Raw genomic sequence first — 23,278 nt, 5'->3', positions numbered from 1 at the left:
CATTCCCTTGAGTTTATAAAGTTATGGGGTGATCTATCAAGTGTTTAAAAGTGATATTTAATTCAAAAGAAATTTGACTGGATAAATACAGAGAATCTATTCCCTCTAATGGGGGAAAACCAGAACAAGAGAACACAAGCTTAAAATTGGAGCTCGGTCATTTAACAGTGAAATCAGGAAGCACTTCTTCACACAAAGGATAGTGAAAATCTGGAACTCACTCCCCAAAAGATTGTGGATGTTGGGCCAATTATAATTTTCAAGACTGAGATCGATAGATTATTATTGGGCAATAGTATCAAGGGAACAAAGGCAGATAACTGGAGTTGAGATACAGATCAAGTCATGATCTAAGCAAATGGCCAAATAGTCGAGGGTTGAATAGTCCACTCCTACACTCATGGCCTTTTCTACTTGCATCTTTTATATCTCTACCACTTAAATCTATATTCCTCTACTCATTTAAGAATCTTACCATTGAATTTATACTTACTATCAGATATTTCCCCGCCTCCCCGCAAATATAAAACTTGACATTTATCTGTAATGAATTTCATTTGAAACCTAATCTTACAGACTGCAACTAACCTGTCTATGTCCTCCTGCATTTATTCTCAGTTTGCCATGCTCTGTGATTTGGCATTGAACTGCAATATCATTCCTCATGTGCCTACGTAAAAATCTTTATAAAATGGAAAACAAGGAGATACCAACACAGGACATCCCTCTACACTTCCATCCCCCACCAGGATGGCCTGACGGCACTCTGCTTCTTCCTTGAGCAGAGGCCCAACCAGTCCCCATCCACCACCACCCTTCTTCGCCTGGCTGAACTTGTTCTCACATTGAACATGTTCTCCTATTGAACACATTCTCCTTTAACTTCACTCACTTCCTCCAAATTAAAGATGTTGCTATGGGAACCCGCATGGGTCCTAGCTGTGCCTGCCTTTTCGTGGAATATATGCAGTATAATGTGGATAAATGTGAGGTTATCCACTTTGGCGGCAAAAACACGAACGCAGAATATTATCTGAATGGCGGCAGATTAGGAAAAGGGAAGGTGTAACGAGACCTGGGTGTCATGGTACATCAGTCATTGAAAGTTGCCATGCAGGTACAGCAGGCGGTGAAGGCGGCAAATGGTATGTTGGCCTTCATAGCTAGGGGATTTGAGTATAGGGGCAGGGAGGTCTTACTGCAGTTGTACAGGGCCTTGGTGAGGCCTCACCTGGAATAGTGTGTTCAGTTTTGGTCTCCTAATCTGAGGAAGGACATTCTTGCTATTGAGGGAGTGCAGCGAAGATTCACCAGACTGATTCCCGGGATGGCTGGACTGACATAGGAGGAGAAACTGGACCTTTATACACTGGAGTGTAGAAGGATGAGAGGGGATCTCATAGAAACATAAGATTCTGATGGGACTGGACAGTTTAGATGCGGGAAGAATGTTCCCGATGTTGGGAAAGTCCAGAACCAGGGGACACACAGTCTTAGTCCTAAATGGCCTACCCCTTATCCTGAGATGAGGAGAAACTTTTTCACTCAATTGTTAATCTGTGGAATTCCCTACCGCAGAGTTGTTGATGCCAGTTGATTGGATATATTCAAGAAGGGAGTTGGATATGGCCTTTATGGCTAAAGGGATCAAGGGGTATGGAGAGAAAGCAGGAAAGGGGTACTGAGGGAATGATCAGCCATGATCTTATTGAATGGCAGTGCAGGCTCGAAGGGCCGAATGGCCTACTCCTGCACCTATTTTCTAGGTTTCTATATGTGGAACATTCTTTGTTCCAGTCCTACTCGGGTTCACTCTCTCACCTCTTTTTCCAGTACATTGATGACTACATTGGTGCTGTTTCCTGCTCTCGCCCGGAGCTAGAAAATTTCATTCACTTTCATCCTTCCCAAGGTCCATCTCCGACTCTTCCCTTCCTCAACTTCTTTGTTAATAGTCTATCCCCAGAAATGGAGACAAACATTCACAATAAGCCCACTGACTCCCACAGCTACACTTCCTCCGACCCGCATCCTGCAAGGACTCCATTCCATTCTCCCAGTTTCTCCGTCGCCTCGGCTCAGACGACGCCACCTTCCACAATAGTGCTTCTGACATGTCTTCTTTTTTCCTCAACCGAGAATTCCCCTCCGCCGTGGTTAACATGACCCTCGACCGTGTCCATTCTATTTCCAGCACCTTTGCTCTCACCCCTTCCCCTCCCTCTCAGAACCACGATAGGGTTCCCCTGGTCCTCACCTTTCACCCCACCAGCCTCCACGTTCAACGGATCGTCCTCCGCCATTTCTGCCACCTCCAGCGTGATCTCATCACCAATCACATCGTTCCCTTCCCAGCATTCCGAAGGGAACGCTCCCTCCGCGACACCAATATATTCCGCAGTCACCCCCAGCATCACATCCCCTTCCCATGGCACCTTTCCGTGCAAGCACAGGAGATGTAACATCTGCCATTTTACCTCCTCCCTTCCCAATGTCCAGGGCCCCAAATTACTTCTTTGAGATGAAACAACGATTTACTTGTACTACTTTTAATTTAGTATACTGTATTCGCTGCTCATGATGTGGTCTCCTCTACATTGGGGAGACCAAACATAGATTGGCTGACTACTTTGCGGAACACCTCCGTTCAGTCAGTAAGCGTGACCCCAAGCTTGTCGCCTGTCACTTTAATTCTCCACCTCCACTCCGATATCTCCATCCTCGGCCTCCTACACTGTTCCAATGAAGCTCAACGTTTAGGCACTTTACAGCTTTACAGCCTTCTGGACTCAACAGAGTTCAACAATTTCAGACCATAACCTCTGCCCATATTATGCTCCCTTTCCTCTTTTTTTTTTTTTAAAACCCCCCCCCCAATCTTATGTATTTTTTCTCTGTTTCCCATGGAAGCTGGTAATTATTCCATCATTCACACCCCATCTAGATATTTTTCCAACTTCTGCCATTACCATCTCAAGTCAGCCCATCATCCCTTTAGTCTCTCAAATCTCCCCTCTCTTCCACCCTATCACAGACCTTCCCCTTTTGTTCTTTCCTCCCCTCCCCCTTTCAGTGCTCCTTAAGAATCTGTTCATTTCGAACATTCGCCAGTTCTAACGAAGGGTCATTGACCTGAAACGTTAACTCTGTTCCTCTCCACAGATGCTGCCTGACCCGCTGAGATTTCCAGCATTTTCTGTTTTTATTTCAGGAACCAACACATATTCCTGGAGAACACCAATCTGAAAAAGCATGCAATCACCCCTACTCTCTGTTTTCTCTGACCTAGCCCCCTCTCTATTCTTGCAGCTACATTTCTCTTCAGTATAATTTTTTTGCAACAAGCCTCTTACGTGGCACCTTGTCAAATGCTTTCTGAAAGTCCATGTATTCAACACCCACTGCTGAATGGATCTATACAACAATTTCCTTAGAAAATTTAGTAGAGCTGGACTTGCCCTTCACAAATCCATGGCAACTGCTCCAATTAGTCAGATTAGTGTACACACTGCTGACTGAGCTTGGAGCAGAAGCAACAAAGATGTTCGAAGCGTGGATGGAATGTGACACGACACGATGTTATAATTCGCTGCGAGGCATTTTAAAACACCCAACATTCTGAAGAAAAGGCATCAGAACAATTTGGTTAAAGTTTGTCAGACATGTATATGCAGTGAAATTTTTAATCAGCCAGCTCAGCAACTGGTTTCGGAGCTTGAGTGGCAGCTGGAGTCACTGCGGTGCATCAGCGAGGTTGAGAACTTCATGGATAGTTTGTTTCTAGAAGTGGTCATCCCGCAGCTTAAGAGTGTACACAGAGAGGAAATGGGTGACCGCCAGATAGGAGGACCAGGCAGGTAGTGCAGGAGTCCCCCAGTGCATCTCGCTCTCCAACCAGTATTCTGTTCTGAGTGCTGGTGGGAGCGATGCTTCCTCTGGGAAATACAGTCAGAGCTATGTCCACAGCAATACAGGTGGCTCAGCTGCGCCGGGGCGGAGGGGGGGGTGGGGGGTGGGGTGCGGGAAAGAAGAATGGAAGAGCTATAGTGGTAGGGGATTCGATAGTTGACAGGCATTTCTGCGGCCACAGATGTGACTCCAGGATGGTATGTTGCCTCCCTGGTGCCAGGGTTAAGGATGTCACCGAGTGGCTGCAGGGCATTCTGGGGGGGGGGGGGGGGGGGGAAAGAGGATGAACAACCAGAGATCATAGTCCATATCAGTAGCAATGACATAGGTAGAAAGAGGGATGTAGTCTTCCAGGAAGATTTTAGGAAGCTAGGAGAGATTAAAAAGCAGGACCTCAAAAGGTAGTAATTTCCAGATCATTTCCAGTGTCATGTGTTAGTGAGTACAGAAATAGGAGGATAGAGCAGATGAATGCATGGCTGTAGAGATGGTGCAGGAAGGAGGGCTTTAGAATCCTGAGGCATTGGGACCATTTCTGGGGGAGGTGGGACCTGTACAAGCCGGAAGGGTTGCACCTCAACAGAGCCGGGACCAATATTCTCGCTCCGGGGGGGGGGGGGGGGGGGGGGGGGGGGGGATAAAACCAGCTTGGCGGGGGTAGGGACCAGAGAATAGATTCAGAAGGGAGAAAAACAAAGTTGAAATTGGAAAGCAGAAAAGTCGAAAGTGAATTTGGAAGACAGAGGAAACAAGGGCTAGAAAATAGAAGTTTCCCAGTGCTAAATGGTATATACTTCAATGTAAGGAGTATAAGGAATAAGGCAGATTAGCTGAGAGCACAGATAGACACTTTGGAGTATGATATTATAGTTATTACTGAGACATGGCTGAAAGAAGGGCAGGTATGACAGCTCAACATTCCTGGTTACAGGGTTTTCAGACGGGATAAAGAGGAGGATTTTTTTTAAAAAGCAGTGTTGATTAAAGAAACAATTATAGCTGTGAGATGGGATGATGTTAGAAGCCATGTGGATTGAATTGAAAAACAAAAAAGGGGCGACCACACTGCTGGGAGTGTACTATAGACCCTCAAACAGTGAGAGTGAGATAGAAGAGCAAATATGTAGGCAAATTTCTGAGAAGTGAAATAACTATAGGACAGCAATAGCAGGGGATTTCAACTACCCGAATATTAACTGGGATAAAATTAGTGTGAAAGGTACAGAGGGTACAGAATTCCTAAAATGCAATCGGGTGAACTTTTTTTAAGCCAGTAGGGGTATCAGTGGGATAGCATTTTGCTGCTATTGATTCAGTTAGATTTAGGGTAGTTATGGAAAAGAACAAAGATAGACCAGAAATAAAAGTTCTCAATTGGGGAAAAGCCAATTTTGCTAAAGTGAGAGTATAGAAAGTGCAGGAGTGAAATGAAAAATGAAATTAGGACAGCAAAGAGAGAGCATGAAAAAATTGGCGCAAGTAAAATCAAGGAAAACCCAAAGATGTTTTATAAAATACATTAAGAGCAAGAGGATAACTAAATCAAGGAGTATGGCGAGAAAGCAGGAAAGAGGTACTGAGGTGAATGATCAGCCACGATCTTATTGAATGGTGGTGCAGGCTCGAAGGGCCGAATGGCCTACTCCTGCACTTATTTTCTATGTTTCTATTAGAGACCATAAAGATAAGGAGGCGGAAGGCGTGGGTATGGTTCTCAATGAATACTTTGCTTCTGTTTTCACAAGAGGGACGATGCAGACATTGCAATCAGGGAGGAGGAGTGTGAAATATTAGATAAAATAAACATAGTGAGAAAGTATTAAGGGGCTTAGCAGCTTTGAAAGTGGATAAATCCCCAGGACCAGAAGAAAAGTATCCCAGGGTGTTGAGAAGCAAAAGAGGATATAGCCAAAGCTCTGACCATCATTTTCCAATCGTCTCTGGCTACAGGTGTGGCACCGGAGGACTGCAAACTTTCTACCATTGTTTAAAAAGGGAGAAAGAAATAGACTGAGTAATTACAGGCCAGTCAGCCTAACCTCGGTGGTGGCAAGATTATTGGAAAACATTCTGAGGGACAGGATAAATCTTTATTTAGAACGACACAGATTAATCAAGGAGTAAGCATGGATTTGTTAAAGGAAGGTCGTGTCTGACTAACTTGATTGAATTTTTTTGAGGAGATAACACGAAGGGTTGATGAGGGTAATGCGTAACATAGAAACATAGAAAATAGGTGCTGGAGTAGGCCATTCGAGCCTGCACCGCCATTCAATAAGATCATGGCTGATCATTCATCTCAGTACCCCTTTCCTGCTTTCTCTCCATAATTCCTTGATCCCTTAAGCCATAAGGGCCATATCTAACTCCATCTATGAATATATCTAACTAACTGGCATCAACAACTCTCTGTGGTAGAGAATTCTTCAGATTCACAACTCTCTAAGTGAAGAAGTTCCTCCTCATCTCAATCCTAAATGGCTTACCCCTTGTGACGCCTGGTTTTGGACTTCCCCAACATCAGGAACATTCTTCCTGCATCTAACCTGTCCAGTCCAGTGAGAATTTTATATGTTTCTATGAGATCCCCTCTCATCCTTCTAAACTCCAGTGAATACAGGCCCAGTCGATCCAGTCTCTCCTCATATGTCAGTCCTGCCATCCCGAGAATCAGTTTGGTGAACCTTCGCTGCATTCCCTCAATAGCAAGAATGTCCTTCCTCAGATTAGGAGACCAAAACTGAACACAGTATTCCAGGTGAGGCCTCACCAAGGCCCTGTACAACTGCGGTAAGACCTCCCTGCTCCTATACTCAAATCCCCTAGCTATGAAAGCCAACATGCCATTTGCCTTCTTCACCGCCTGCTGTACCTGCATGCCAACTTTCAATGACTGATGAGCCATGACACCCAGGTCTCGTTGCACCTTCCCTTTTCCTAATCTGCCGCCATTCAGATAATATTCTGCCTTCACGTTTTTGCCACCAAAGTGGATAACCTCACATTATACTGCAGCTGCCATGCATTTGCCCACTCACCTAACCTGTCCAAGTCACCCTGCAGCCTCTTAGCATCCTCCTCATAGTTCACACCACCACCCAGCTGAATGTTATCTGCAAACTTGGAGATATTACAGTCAATTCCTCCATCTAAATCATTGATGTATATTTTAAATAGCTGGGATCCCAGCACTGAGCCCTGCGGCACCCCACGAGTCACTGCCTGCCATTCTGAAAAGGACCCATTTATCCCGACACTCTGCTTCCTGTCTGCCAACCAGTTCTCTATCCACGTCAATACATTACCCCCAATACCATGTGCTTTAATTTTGCACACCAATCTCTTGTGTGGAACCTTGTCAAAGTCCAAATACACCACATCCACTGGTTCTCCCTTGTCCACTCTACTAGTTATATCCTCAAAAAATTCTAGAAGATTTGTCAAGCCTGATTTCCTTTCATAAATCCATGCTGACTTGGATCGATCCTGTCACTGCTTTCTAAATGCACTGCTATTTCATCTTTAATAATTGATTCCAACATTTTCCCCACGACTGATGTCAAGCTAACCAGTCTATAATTCCCTATTTTCTCTCTCCCTCCTTTTTTAAAAAGTGGTGTTACATTAGCTACCCTCCAGTCCATAGGAACTGATCCAGAGTCGATAGATTGTTGGAAAATGATCACCAATGCATCCACTATTTCTAGGGCCACTTCCTTAAGTACTCTGGGATATGGACCATCAGGTCCTGGGGATTTATCAGCCTTCAATCCCATCAATTTCCCCAACACAATTTCCTGACTAATAAGGAAAGGGCAATGGTTGATGGGTGTTTTTGTGACTGGAAGGATGTTTCCAGTGGCGTTCCACAGGGCTCAGTACTGGGTCCATTGCTTTTTGTAATATATATCAATGATTTAGACTTGAATGTAGGGGGTATGATTAAGAAGTTTGCAGATGATACTAAAATCTGCTGTGTGGTTCATAATGAAGAAAGCTGTAGACAGCAGGAATATATCAATGAACTGGTCAAGTGGGCAGAACAGTGGCAAATGGAATTCAATCCAGAGAAGTGTGAAGTAATGCATTTGTAGAGGACTAGCAAGGTATGGGCATACACATTAAATGGTAAATGGTAGGACACCGAGAAGTATAAAGGAACAAAGGGACCTTGGAGTGCATGTCCACAGATCCCTGAAGGTAGCAGGCCAGGAAGAGGTGGTGGCTAAGGCAGTTTAAGGAATACTTGCCTTTATTAGCCGAGGCACAGAATACAAGAGCAGGATGGTTATGTTTGAACTATATGAAACACAAGTTAGGCCACAGCTAGAGTATTGCATGCAGTTCTGGTCATCACATTATAGGAAAGATGTGATTGCACTAGAACGGGTACAAAGGAGATTTACAAGGATGTTGCCTGGACTGGAGAATTTCAGCTATGAGGAAAGATTGGATAGGCTGGGTTTGTTTTCTTTGGAACAGAGGAAGCGGAGGGGCGACCTTATTGAGGTGTATAAAATTGTGGGGCCTAGATAGAATGGATAGGGAGGATCTATTTCCCTCAGCAGTGGGGTCAACAACCAGGAGGCATAGATTTAAAGTAATTGATAGAAGGTTGAGAGGATTTGGGGGGGAAATGTCTTCACCCAGAGGGTGGTGGGGGTCTGGAACTCACTGCCTGAAAGGGTGGTAGAGGCAGAAACCCTCACTACATTTAAAAAGTACTTGGATGGGATGTGCTCATGAAGTGCCGTACCCTACAGGGTTACAAACCAAAAGCTGGAAAGTGGGATTAGGCTGAATAGCTCTTCATCAGCCAGTGCGGACACGATAGGCCGAAATGGCCTCCTTCCGTGCTGTAGATTTCTATAACAAAGAAAGATGAAAAAAAATATTTTGGGGGGCGGGGGAGAAAGAGAACCAATGAACTGCATTCATACTATAACTAACAAAAACAAATACCTGATAAAAATAATTATATTTGGACACAAGGCATCAATTGTAATGTAAACTGGAGGAAGGTTAAAAGAGGTAATCTTGCGATTTTCTTCCTCAATCACAATACCAGCTCACTCCAGTGATGAATGCAGAATATAAACTAAAGGAAGACAGTATCAACAACATTATTCAATTGGGGAGGAGGGCTGAGTGGCAGCCTTTTGGAAAAGCCGAGTCCTCAAATGGCATCATATGGCAGGGGGATGAGAACCTATGCAGGGAGACAGAAGGAAGTAAAATGGGGGCAGAAGCAAAAGATACAAAGAAGTAAAAGTAAAAGTGGAGGGCAGAGAAACCCAAGGCCAAAAGCAAAAAGGGCCACATTACAACAAAATCCGAAAGGGGCAAAGGGTGTTAAAAAGACAAGGCTGAAGGCTCTGTGCCTCAATGTGAGGAGCATTCGGAATAAGGCAGATAGCAGTTAACGGATATGATGTAATTGGCATCACGAAGACATGGCTCCAGTGTGACCAAGGCTGGGAACTCAACATCCAGGGGTATTCAACATTTAGGAAAGATAGACAGAAAGGAAAAGGAGGTGGGGTGGCGCTGCTGGTTAAAGAGGAAATTAATGCACTAGTAAGGAAGGACATTAGCCTGGATGATGAGGAATCGGTATGGGTATAGCTACGGAATACCAAAGGGCAGAAAACGCTAGTGGGTGTTGTGTACCGACCACCAAACAGTAGTAGTGAGGTTGGGGACAGCATCAAACAAGAAATTAAGAGATGCGTGCAATAAAGGTACAGCAGTTATCATGGGCGACTTTAATCTACATACTGATTGCTACTAGTTTGGTTAGCCCAATGCGGTGGAGGAGGATTTCCTGGAGTGCATTAGGGATGGTTTTCTCGACCAATATGTCGAGGAGCCAACTAGAGGGCTGGCCATCTAGACTTGGTGATGTGTAATGAGAAAGGACTAATTAGCAATCTTGTTGTGCGAGGCCCCTTGGTGAAGAGTGACCATAATATGGTAGAATTCTTTATTAAGATGGAGAGTGTCACAGTTAATTCAGAGACTAGGATCCTGAACTTAAGGAAAGGTAACTTTGATGGTATGAAACGTGAATTGGCTAGAATAGACTGGCAAGTGATACTTAAAGGGTTGACAGTGGATAGGCAATGGCAAACATTTAAAGATCACATGGATGAACTTCAACAATTGTACATCCCTGTCTGGAGTAAAAATAAAATGGGGAAGGTGGCTCAACCGTGGCTAACAAGGGAAATTAAGGATAGTGTTAAATCGAAGGAAGAGGCGTATAAATTGGCCCAAAAAAGCAGCAAACCTGAGGTCTGGGAGAATTTTGTAATACAGCAGAGGAGGACAAAGGGTTTAATTAGAGGGGGAAAATAAAGTTTGAGAGGAAGCTTGCTGGGAACATAAAAACTGACTGCAAAAGCTTCTATAGATATGTGAAGAGAAAAAGATTAGCGTAAACAAACATAGGTCCCTTGCAGTCAGATTCAGGTGAATTTATAATGGGGAACAAAGAAATGGCGTACCAGTTAAACAAATACTTTGGTTCTGTTTTCACGAAGGAAGACACAAATAACCTTCCGGAAATACTAGGGGACCAAGGGTCTAGTGAGGAGGAGGAACTGAAGGATATCCTTATAAAGCGGGAAAGTAAGTTAGGGAAATTGATGGGATTAAAGGATGATAAATCCCCGGGGCCTGATAGTCTGCATCCCAGAGTACTTAAGGAAGTGGCCATAGAAATAGTGGATGCATTGGTGATCATTTTCCAACAATCTATCAACTCTGGATCAGTTCCTATGGACTGGAGGGTAGCTAATGTAACACCACTGTTTAAAAAAGGAGGGAGAAAGAAAACGGGGGAAATGATGGAATCAATTATTAAAGATGAAACAGCAGCGCATTTGGAAAGCAGTGACAGGATCGGTCCAAGTCAGCATGGATTTATGAAAGGGAAATCATGCTTGACGAATCTTCTGGAATTTTTTGAGGATGTAACTAGTAGAGTGGACAAGGGAGAACCAGTAAATGTGGTGTATTTGGACTTTCAAAAGGCTTTTGACAAGGTCCCACACAAGAGATTGGTGTGCAAAATCCAAGCACATGGTATTGGGGGTAATGTACTGACGTGGATAGAGAACTGGTTGGCAGACAGGAAGCAGAGAGTCGGGATAAACGGGTCCTTTTCGGAATGGCAGGCAGTTACTAGTGGAGTGCCGCAGGGCTCAGTGCTGGGACCCCAGCTCTTTACAATATACATTAATGATTTAGATGAAGGAATTGAGTGTAATATCTCCAAGTTTGCAGAAGACACTAAACTGGGTGGCGGTGTGAGCTGTGAGGAGGACGCTAAAAGGCTGCAGGGTGACTTGGACAGGTTAGGTGAGTGGGCAAATGCATCGCAGATGCAGTATAATGTGGATAAATGTGAGGTTATCCACTTTGTGGGCAAAGACAGGAAGGCAGAATATTAGCTGAATGGTGGCAGATTAGGAAAGGGGGAGGTGCAACGAGACCTGGGATGGTTCATCAGTCATTGAAAGTTGGCATGCAGGTATTGCAGGCGGTGAAGAACGCAAATGGTATGTTGGCTTTCATAGCTAGGGGATTTGAGTATAGGAGCAGGGAGGTCTTACTGCAGTTGTACAGGGCCTTAGTGAGGCCTCACCTGGAATATTGTGTTCAGTTTTGGACTCCTACTCTGAGGAAGGACGTTCTTACTATTGAGGGAGTGCAGCGAAGGTTCACCAGACTGATTCCCGGGATGTCGGGACTGACATATGAGGAGAGACTGGATCAACTGGGCCTTTATACACTGGAGTTTGGAAGGATGAGAGGGGATCTCATAGAAACTTAAGATTCTGACGGGACTGGACAGGTTAGATGCGGGAAGAATGTTTCCGATGATGGGAAGTCCAGAACCAGGAGACAGAGTCTAAGAATAAGGGGTAGGCCATGTAGGACTGAGATGAGGAGAGACTTCTTCACTCAGAGTTGTTAACCTGTGGAATTCCCTGCCGTAAAGAGTTGTTGATGCCAGTTCATTGGATATATTCAAGAGGGAGTTAGATATGGCCCTTACAGCTAAGGGGATCAAAGGGTATGGAGAGAAAGCAGGAAAGGGGTGCTGAGGGAATGATCAGCCATGATCTTATTGAATGGTGGTGCAGGCTCGAAGGCCTACATCCTGCACCTATTTTCTATGTTTCGATCAGGTTTTGAGAATTCAATCTAACATGGCTATGTGAAAACTCTCTTCTACATTCAATGCATCCAAACAAATTTTTCAGTGTGTTAAATTCTCGTTGTCTTAATTTTACATCTGGAGACTAAAAAAGGATTTTAACCACTCCAAAATACCATCAACAGTCAAAAAAGAAAATTGCACCCATGATAAACTATCGAAGATAGTGCTAAAATTGCAACACTTGCAGTCGGAATAGGTTGTACCAACTTACAAAAACAATAAGTTCGCTAATCTTGTTTTTGCTTAATAAGAGGAATGTTGTTCTTAATACAATCGCTTGCTCAAATTATGTTCTTTATAATTTGCAATACTTTTTAAACCTGCAAATATAGAAGTACTTTAAGAGTGCATTTACATTACAAGTTTAGCAATGCTTGACATGGATGCTAATTTTCTATAGTGGAAATGGAGTGTTACAGTCTAACCTGAGTCTGGAACAATGCAGAGTAAAACTTCCTCCTTCCTGGGAGAGGTTGAGGACCCTAAACTCTTGGTTTAGGCTGCATTTAAATATACGGTTTTAAAAAGAAATACAGGCTTGCATTCATATAGCACCCATCACACCCTCAGATAGTCCAAAACATTTTACAGCCCAAGGGCAATTTGTTGAAGCGTAGTCATTGTTGTTTCATAGATAAACGCAACTGCCAAATTGTGCGTTGCAAGGTCCCGCAAACACTAATGAGACAAATGATCAGTTAAATATTTCTGTTGTTCCTTGAGGGATGAAAATTGGTCAGATTAAATTAACTCCCTGCTCTAAGTCATAAAAGAGCCATGGGACCTTTTATGCTCACATTTATATGAAGACAGGGCTTAGTTGACCATCTCATCAGTACCGCCAACAATGCAGCACTCACACTGATGTTCCAGCTTAGATTATGCTTTGACTGATGTTACCGTTGTAATGTGAATGCACCCTAAATTCTACTATGCAATGGATGATTAACTATACAAGTGCTGTTTTTTTTTAAAATTTGCACAAATATAGTTCCAGAACTTGTTCAGAGTTCGATGATCTCAGCTGGAACAACAGTCATCATCATCATAGGCAGTCCCTCAGAATTGAGGAAGACTTGCTTCCACTCTAAAAATGAGTCCTTAGGTGGCTGAACAGTCCAATACAAGAACCACAGTCCTGGTCACAGGTGGGACAGATAGTCATTGAGGGAAAAGGTGGGTGGGACAGGTTTGCCGCACGCACCTTCCACTGCCTGTGCTTGATTTCTGCATGCTCTCAGCGATGAGATTCGAGGTGCTCAGCGCCCTCCCGGATGCACTGCCTCCACTTAGGGCGGTCTTTGGCCAGGGACTCCCAGGTGTCAGTGGGGATGTAGCATTTTATCAGGGAGGTTTTGAGGGTGTGCTTTTAATGTTTCCTCTGCCCACCTTTGATTTGTTTGCCGTGAAGGAGTTCTGAGTAGAGCGCTTGCTTTGGGAGTCTCGTGTCTGGCATGCGAACAATGTGGTCTGCCCAGCGGAGCTGATCAAGTGTGGTCAGTGCTTCAATGCTGGGGATGTTGGCCTGGTCGAGGACGCCAACGTTGGTGCGTCTGTCCTCCCAGGGGATTTGTAGGATCTTGCGGAGACATCGTTGGTGGTATTTCTCCAGCGACTTGAGGTGTCTACTGTCCATGTCTCTGAGCCATACAGGAGGGCGGGTATTACTACAGCCCTGTAAACCATGAGGTTGGTGGCAGATTTGAGGGCCTGGTCTTCAAACACATTTTTCCTCAGGTGGCCGAAGGCTGCACTGGCGCACTGGAGGCGGGGTTGAATCTCGTCGTCAATGTCTGCTCTTGTGATAAGAGGTTCCCGAGGTATGGGAAATGGTCCATGTTGTCCAGGGCCACGTGTGGATCTTAATGACTGGGGGAGGGGGAGGGGGGGGTGGGCAGTGCTGAGCGGTGAGGACAGGCTGGTGAAGGATCTTTGTCTTACGGATATTTAGCTTAAGGCCCATGCTTCTGTAGGTCTCAGTAAATACGTTGATTATGGCTTGGAGTTCAGCCTCTATGTGCGCAGACATAGGCATCCTCCGCATAGCTCGGCGACAGAGGTGGTCTTGGGCCTGGCCTGGAGACGACAAAGGTTGAACAGGTTCCCACTGGCTCTTTAGTTTAGTTCCACTCCAGCAGGGAATTTGTTGACTGTGAGGTGGAACATGGCAGCGAGGAAGATTAAGAGGGTTGGGGCTATGACGCAGCCCAGTTTGAGCCCAATCCAGATGTGGATTGGATCCGTAATGGATCCGTTGGCAAGGACCACAGCCTGCATGTCGTCGTGGAGCAGACAGAGGATGGTGACGAACTTTTGGGGGCATCCGAAACGGAGGAGGATGCTCCGTAGACCCTCGCGGTTGACAGTGTCAAAAGGCCTTTGTAAGGTCAAAGGCGGCCATGTGTAAGAGCTAGTGCTGTTCCCCTGCATTTTTCCTGCAGCTGTCGTGCTGTAAAAATCATGTTCGTTGTGCCCCTTAGGGGACAAAATCTACACTGTGACTCCGGGTGCTGTGACTCCGGAAACAGTAGCAACCCAACGATTGACCTCAGCATCCATGTTAGGGCTGGGGAGGGGAAATCTCACTAGGGTATCCTTTCATGATTGTTGTTCAGCAATCACTGCTGAAGGCATGGCGATATTTGAAGATAGCACTGGACTCAGCAGTGATATCTCTCAGGTTGAATGGCTTGTTGCCATTCAATGTCCGAGATCAAATGTAAACCATGACCACTTGGACAAGGTGCTTGTGGCTGGCTTGCACACAAGGAAGCCTACTATGGCAAGGTGTCAATCTTTCAAGCACATATACTGCTCCATAAGCATTACACAGGGGACAATCTAATAGAATTAAGTTGACTGTCTTTGTTCATTTTTAGGTGCCTAAAAAAATTTCCCAGCAGAGCTTAAAAACTACCCTCGTGCATGAAAATGCCAGTTTCTCAGAAATACAGACTTAGATTTTAGTACTATTAATCAATTTCCAAAGATACATCTACCAGGTAAAGAAAAATCACCAGGCTTGAAATACAGTCCTACGGTACCCATTTCACAGGACAATAACCTCCGTGCTTTACAGCATGGTTTTACAACAAAAGATCATTTTTCAACTCAGTGCCTCTCAAACCGCTCATCACCCCAGTGGCTCCCACAATTAAAGTTCTCTCCAAGTTCTCGATCATCCTGGAGGCAGAAATGTCAATTATTGTGGACTTTAAATAAGTTATTACTGTTAGGTTCTTTTTTTAAGTAACTTATTTTCACCAGGCACCTAAACTTTAGAACTCATTGTTGACATGCTGCCATTTTCAAGTCCTTTTATGTCGGTTTGATGCAAACTGCGGAAAAACTTTAAAATCCAGAAACAAACAGTGAAGAGAAGTCAAAAAGACGGAAGAGTCCAGACCGAGGGCCGGCAAACAGCCACAGCCCGTGAGGGGCCCCGGAATCGCGGGACAGCTGGCAGGAAATACCGAGGCCTCCGCTGCGGCCCTGCCGGAGTTCATTTTCAGGGAGATGGGATTGCGGAGCGAGGCCCGCAGTGGCGGGGCGGCACTTACCCTGGGGCAGCTATCGGCCGGCAGCTTGGCCAGTAACGGCAGCATCATCCCGGGACCTAAGCGTCAGCGCGGGGCTCCGGACTGTAGCCGCGCCCACTCGGCTCAAGTACCACCCCCCTGTGTCTCCTCCTCCGCTCGTGCTCGTGCAGCGCCTCTCCACAACTCATTTGGGGTAAACAAAATTAAACATTAAATCAAGTGCCCCCCGATCTGGGGGACACCCCAAACACTTTTCACATGCCCTTTTTTGGTTTTTTTTTGGGGGGGGCGGTTTGGTGATTTTTGTTGTTTTTTTGGGGGGCAGTAAAATCATAATTTACAACTGCCCCCTATAAAAGGGGAGGGGGACACTAAAACCAGCAGTTAAAACAAATTAAACTTTAAAACATATGAAATCAAATTAAAATTTGGTTGCCGGGGATAAAGCGCAGCACCTCTCCACAAGCGCTTTGTCAAAATGTTCATTTTTATTCAGGTCCGAGCCATCATCATAGGCAGTCCCTCGAAATCGAGGAAGACTTGCTTCCACTTTAAAAGTGAGTTCTCAGGTGACTGAACAGTCCAATACAGGAATTACAGTCTCTGTCACAGGTGGGGCAGACAGTGGTTGGAGAAAAGGGTGGGTGGGAAGTCTGGTTTGCCGCAAGCGCCTTCCGCTGCCTGCGCTTGTTTTCTGCATGCTCTCGACGACGAGACTCGAGGTGCTCAGCGCCCTCCCGGATGCTCTTCCTCCACTTAGGGCAGTCTTTGGCCAGGGACTCCGAGGTATCGGTGGGGATGTTGCATTTTGTCAAGGAGGCTTTAAGGATGTCCTTGAAATGTTTCCTCTGCCCACCTGGGGCTCGCTTGCCGCGTAGGAGTTCCGAATAGAGCGCTTGTTTTGGGAGTCTTGTGTCACGCATGCGAACAACGTGGCCCGCCCAATGGAGTTGGTCGAGTGTGGTCAATGTTTTGATGCTGGGGATGTTGGCCTGATCGAGAACACTAACGTTGGTGCATCTGTCCTCCCAGTAGATTTGCAGGATCTTGCAGAGACATCGTTGGTGGTATTTCTCCAGCAATTTGAGGTGTCTACTCTATATGGTCCACGTCTCTGAGCCATACAGGAGGGCGGGTATCACTACTGCCCTGTAGACCATAAGCTTGATGCCAGATTTGAAGGCCTGATCTTCGAACACTCTCTTCCATGGGCACACAAGCGATGTTGAACCTCATCGTCGATGTCTGCCCTTGCTGATAATAGGCTTCCAAGATACGGAAAGTGATCCACATTATCCAGGGCCGCGCCATGGATCTTGATGACTGAGGGGCAGTGCTGTGTGGCGGGGTCAGGTTGGTGGAGGACTTTGTCTTACAGAGTCCATGCTTTCGTACGCCTCGGTGAAGATGTTGACTATGACTTGGAGTTCAGCCTCTGAATGTGCACAGACACAAGCGTCGTCCAGACAGGCTGAGAAATGGCTGGCCCCATTCCAATAGCTATCCGTATCATACCGATTCTTCACAAGCAATAAATGTCCCCACTAAGACACCTAAAGTAAATTCTAATCGTCCACATTATGAAAATAAATTTGTTCAGATGTTCACATCACCTTAAAAGACCTCCAGAGTACATCCAAACTACCCCGAAGTTGAAGCAGAGCAGCCTTTTACATGTTGCGACCTGCGATTTAGAAAATGGCATCCATACCGCTGTAACTAGTTCAGGTCAGTTCAACTTTTTCACAGCGGTTTTTTCAACGAGCAATATTGTCGGCGAGATGTGTGCGAGGTGCCGAAAGTAATGCTGCCCGATTTTCTGGGCGTTAGTTTCAGCAAATGTGATCTTTACGACAAAAAACAGTGGCCAGGTGGTATTCTTAAATCTCGGCTTTAGTTATGTGCCGAAAGTAAAGCGGGGCGATATGGGCATTGGTTTCGCCCATTCTGATCTTTTCGCCAAAAAAAGTGGCCGGTATTATTTTTTATCTGCGTTACGTACATGCCAAAAGTAACGCTCGCCGATAAGTGACCGAGAAATGGGCGTTATTTTCCATTTTGTGGCTAAATGGGTGATATATGGGCATTACATCTCATTCAGCGTTAAAATGGACGGTCAGTGGGCGGTATGCATGCAAAAATAATGGAAAATCTAGCGCTATATCATTGATGTGTAGCACCAAAAGCAAGGGACCTAGTACTGAGCCCTACGGAACCCCACTGGAAACAGCCTTCCAGTCACAAAAATAACCATCGACCATTACCCTTTGCTTCCTGCCTCTGAGCCAGTTTTGGATCCAATTTGCCACTTTGCCTTGGATCCCATGGGTTTTTACTTTCGTGACCAGTCTGCCATGTGAGACATTAACAAAAGCCTTGCTAAGGTATATATACAGCACATCAAACACCTACCCTCATTGACCCTCCTTGTTACCTCTTCAAATTCAATCAAGTTAGTCAGACACGACCTTCCCTTAACAAACCCATGCTGACTGTCCTTGATTAATCCGTGTCTTTCTAATTAAAGATTTATCCTGTCCTTAAGAATTTTTTCCAATAATTTTCCCACCACTTAGGTTAGGCTGACAGGACTATACTTGGTCTATCCTTTTCTCCCTTTTTAAACAACGGTACAATGTTAGCAGTTCTCCAGTCCTCCGGCACCACACCTGTAGCCAGAGAGGATTGGAAAATGATGGTCAGAGCCTCTGCTATTTTCTCTCTTGCTTCTCTTAACAGCCTGGGATACATTTCATCCGGGCCTAGGGATTTATCCACTTTCAAAGCTGCTAAGCCCCTTTATACTTCCTCTCTCACTATGTTTATTTCATTTAATATTTCACACTCCTCCTCCCTGATTTCAATACCTGAATCGCCCCGCTCTTTTGTGAAAACAGATGTAAAGTATTCATTAAGAATCACACCCACTTCTTCCACCTCCACGCACAGATTACCTTTATGTCTCTAATAGGCCCTACTCTTTCTTTAGTTATCCTAATCTCAATCTGCTTCTCTTTCTTTGTCTCTCTCTGGCCTCTGTCACATTTAACTTTGCTAGTGTCTCCTTCTCATTGCACGACCCCCAATTGTCTTGTGCCTGATTCTTTGCCAGGAAATCCTTCACTGTCTTTTCTACTAGCTGATCAAAGTATGCTCGATACCCTGTTGGGCATAGCCCCCACGGGAGAGGGATTTTACTGAAGTGGAGTAGGATGTGTCATGTATTCAACCAGCATTGTAACCCATGTATAAACTGACCTAAGTGGTACACCGTGAGAACACTGACAACTAGGTGGGAGACACTCCTAACCTGGACCTTCAGGTATAAAAGGGAAAGCTCCACCCACCTTCATCACTTGAGTGCTAAGGAATAAAGGACAGGTCACAGACTGACCTTCTCTCAAGCATGGGCCTCGTGTGCATTTATACTGTGTAGTAAGGACGTATCAATGGCGACAAGAAACTGGGATTTAAACCATGCGAGCATGGCCACTAGCAGAACAGACGAGAGGTACTGTGTTAAAGAATGGTTGGGACAGAGATTCAACATTGTTAAAGCAGCACACTGTTCTCCAGGCAGACAAGGGCAGTCAGGCATGTCCCAACATGTAGTCGAACCCAGAGGGGGAGTTCGACAGAAACAATGGCAAGCTGAACAGCGATTCACACCATTGCAAGGGACAATGCGGCCAGTAACGGGGCCATCAACACCTGTTAATGGTGCACTCAAGGACAATAACAGGGGCAGTCAGGGACGATCGACTGGCAAGGGACCTTTTGTTTCAAACCGCAACTCATGCTGGAGGCGTGGAGACATACATTCATTCGGAGTTTGCAGAGATGAGCAAAATACCTGCAGAAATTGCAGAAATGGACACTGGGGGAAATCGCTGGAAGCTGAAGTTCAGCGAGTTCATGTGGAGCACGTATACAGTTCATACACCAGGACGCCACCGATAATGATGAAAGTGCTCCTCAATGGTATCCCAGTATCAATGGAGTTAGACACGAGTGCCAGCCAGTCCCTGATGGGTATCAAACAGTTCGAAAAGTTGTGGGCATCCAAGGCCAGGAGGCCATAATTATCGCCGATTGACGCACAGCTACGGACTTACACAAAGCAGATCATTCCGGTGCTAGGCAGAGCCACGGTAGTTGTGACCCACAAAGATTCGGAGAACAGGTTGCCACTCTGGATTGTCCCAGGGGACGGTCCCGCACTACTGGGGAGGAGTTGGCTTGCTGTCATGAACTGGAAATGGGGCGATGTCAATGCAATTTCCTCTGTGGAGCGAGTATCATGCTCACAGGTCCTGGACAAATTTGACTCATTATTTCAACCCGGCATTGGTACTTTCATGGGGGCCAAGGTAGTGATTCACATAAACCCGGACGCCAGATCAGTACACCATAAGGCCAGAGCGGTGCTGTACGTGATGCGGGAAAAGATAGAAGGCGAATTGGACCGCCTGTTGAGGGAAGGCATCATCTCGCCAGTCGAATTCAGTGACTGGGCGAGCCCGATTGTGCCGGTGCTCAAGGCGGATGGGTCGGTCAGGATATGTGGCGATTACAAGGCCACCATCAATCGGGTGTCACTCCAAGACCAGTACCCGCTACTGAGAGCGGAGGACCTCTTTGCGACGCTATCCGGTGGCAAACTTTTTTCAAAATTGGACCTGACCTCAGCTTACATGACCCAGGAGCTGGCGAGTGAGTCGAAGAAGCTGACCACCATCACGACACACAAGGGGTTGTTTGAGTACAACAGATGTCCGTTCGGGATTCGCTCGGCCGCCACGATCTTCCAACAAAATATGGAAAGCCTCCTCAAGTCGATTCCAGGGATGGTGGTTTTTCAGGACGACATCCTCATTATGGGTTACGATACTGAAGAACACCTCCACAACCTGGAGGAGGTGCTACGCAGGCTGGACCGGGTAGGTCTGCGACTGAAAAAGGTGAAGTGCGTCTTCCTAGCTGCAGAGGTAGAATTCCTGGGGATGAGGTTAGCAGCAGACAAGATCAGCCCTACTGCATCCAAGACGGAAGCGATCCAGAGAGCACCCAGACCCCGTAACACGACGGAGCTGCGTTCGTTCCTGGGGCTCCTGAACTATTTTGGTAACTTTCTTCCCAAATTGAGCACGCTGCTAGAGCTGCTACACGTGCTCCTACGCAAAGGTCGCGAATGGGTCTAGGGGGACAGCCAGGAAAGGGCTTTTAATAGAGCACGCAATTTGTTATGTTCCAACAATCTGTTAACGCTATATGACCCATGTAAGAAACTTGTGTTAACGTGCGATGCGTCATCCTATGGTGTCGGGTGTGTGTTGCAGCATGTCAATGCCAAGGGTCAGTTACAGCCGGTAGCTTATGCCTCCAGGAGTCTGTCCCAGGCAGAAAGGGGCTACAGGATGGTAGAAAAGGAGGCGCTCGCATGTGTATATGCGGTAAAGAAAATGCACCAGTACCTGTTTGGCAGGAAATTTGAGCTGGAGACAGATCACAAACCCCTAATGTCCCTTTTGGCCGACAACAAGGCCATAAATGCAAACGCATCGGCCCGCATACAGAGGTGGGCACTCACGTTAGCTGCCTATGTCTACACAATTCGGCACAGATCGGGCACCGAAAACTGCGCCGATGCACTCAGCAGGCTCCCACTAGCCACCACTGAGGGGGCTACCGAGCATGGTGCTGAGATAGTCATGGCTGTTGAAGCTTTCGGAAGCGAAGGCTCACCCGTGACAGCCCGTCAGATTAAAGTCTGGACAAATAGAGACCCGCTATTGTCTCTAGTCAAGAAATGTGTCCTGAATGGGGACTGGGCAGCCACGTACAGGGCATGCCCTGAGAAATTTAAACCATTTCACAGGCGCAAGGATGAACTCTCGATTCAGGCCGATTGCCTACTGTGGGGAAACCGCGTAGTCATGCCCCAGATGGGCAGAGAGGTGTTCATCAGAGAACTTCACAATGGGCACCCGGGCATTGTCACGATGAAGGCAATTGCCAGGTCACACGTTTGGTAGTCAGGGATAGACGCAGATCTGGAACTTTGTGTTCGCAGGTGCAACACGTGTGCCCAGCTGGGCCATGCGCCCAAGGAAGCCCCCCTTAGTCCCTGGCCATGGCCCGCCAAGCCTTGGTCACGCATCCATGTGGACTACGCAGGTCCTTTCATGGGGAAAATGTTTTTGGTTGTAGTAGATGCCTACTCCAAATGGATCGAGAGTGACATTTTAAATTCAAGCACATCCTCTGCCACGATAGAAAGTCTACGGGCAATGTTCGCCGTCCACGGTCTACCGGACATCTTGGTCAGCGACAATGGCCCGTGCTTCACAAGCACTCAATTCCAGGACTTCATGGCAGGCAATGGAATTAACCATGTTAGAACGGCACCGTTCAAGCCGGTCTCAAATGGCCAGGCAGAACGAGCAGTGCAGATAATCAAACAGCGGATGCTCAGATTCCAAGGGGGTTCGCTACAAACCCACTTATCACGCCTCCTGTTGGCCTATAGATCCCGACCACACTCGCTCACAGGGGTTCCACCCGCAGAGCTACTAATGAAAAGGACGCTCAAAATCCGATTATCCCTTATACACCCCACCATGAAAGAAATTGTCGAGAGCAGGCGCCAGTCACAATATCACTACCATGACAGGAATGCGAGGGCGCGATGTATTGATGTAAATGATCCTGTTTTTGTCCTCAACTACGCTGCAGGGCCCAAATGGCTCGCAGGCACAGTGGTTGCCAAAGAGGAAAATAGGATTCTGGTAGTTAAACTTACCAATGGACAAATCTGCCGCAAACACGTGGATCAAACAAAAAGGAGGTTCAGCAACCCCATAGAAGAAGCAGAGGAAGAACACGATATAGAGTTCACTCCACCACAGGTGACCGAACACCGGAACCAAAGGGAGGAGAGCCCAGTCACTGTGGGCAGTCCGGACAGGCCTGAGGCACTGCAAACAGCAGACACCCAGGCCAGCGCCCAACAACCAGAGCCCGAACTCAGGCGCTCTACAAGGGAGCGTAAACCACCAGAGAGACTCAACCTGTGATCCCAATAAGACTTTGGGGGGGGGGGAGGTGATGTCATGTATTCAACCAGCATTGTAACCCATGTATAAACTGACCGAAGTTGTACACCGAAGAGAACACTGACAACTAGGTGGGAGACACTCCTAACCTGGACCTTCAGGTATAAAAGGGGAAGCTCCACCCACCTTCATCACTTGAGTGCTAAGGAATAAAGGACAGGTCACAGACTGACCTTCTCTCAAGCATGGGCCTCGTGTGAATTTATACTGTGTAGTAAGGACGTATCAGGATGGGCACTGTTTCTTACATGGCTGCGAGAAAAGTGAATCAATCATCAGACACAGTTGCTTCAGAGTGGTGGTTAAACAATTGTGGACAACCAGTGGCAAACACTGTGAGCAGCACCCTGCTGTTTATCATTGGAAATTGCTGGCAGTGCATGGTGTTTTGGTCAAAGGACTAACAGAAGCCATTCATTGCCAGCTCAGCCACACTTTGCTGCACAATGCATAGAACCATGGTCGGAGCAAGGTTTCACAGGCACCTG

General features: G+C 46.3%; 1 protein-coding gene across 1 annotated transcript in view; it reads right to left on the bottom strand.

The window, feature by feature from the left end:
* commd8 (COMM domain containing 8) overlaps nucleotides 1-15,820 on the bottom strand; it is a 63,219-nt gene extending 47,399 nt beyond the window's left edge. Inside the window, exon 1 of the mRNA XM_070863067.1 lies at nucleotides 15,697-15,820. Within this exon, the coding sequence (XP_070719168.1) occupies nucleotides 15,697-15,744 (48 nt within the window). The 5' untranslated portion in view covers nucleotides 15,745-15,820. The remainder of the gene's footprint in view (nucleotides 1-15,696) is intronic.
* Nucleotides 15,821-23,278: the final 7,458 nt, after the last annotated feature.

This window comes from Pristiophorus japonicus, chromosome 2 (genome assembly GCF_044704955.1).
Source record: "Pristiophorus japonicus isolate sPriJap1 chromosome 2, sPriJap1.hap1, whole genome shotgun sequence".
In the NCBI taxonomy this organism is placed as follows: Eukaryota; Metazoa; Chordata; class Chondrichthyes; family Pristiophoridae; genus Pristiophorus; species Pristiophorus japonicus.
The sequence above is the reverse complement of the archived record's forward strand: the minus strand, read 5'-3'. Positions and strand labels throughout refer to the sequence as shown.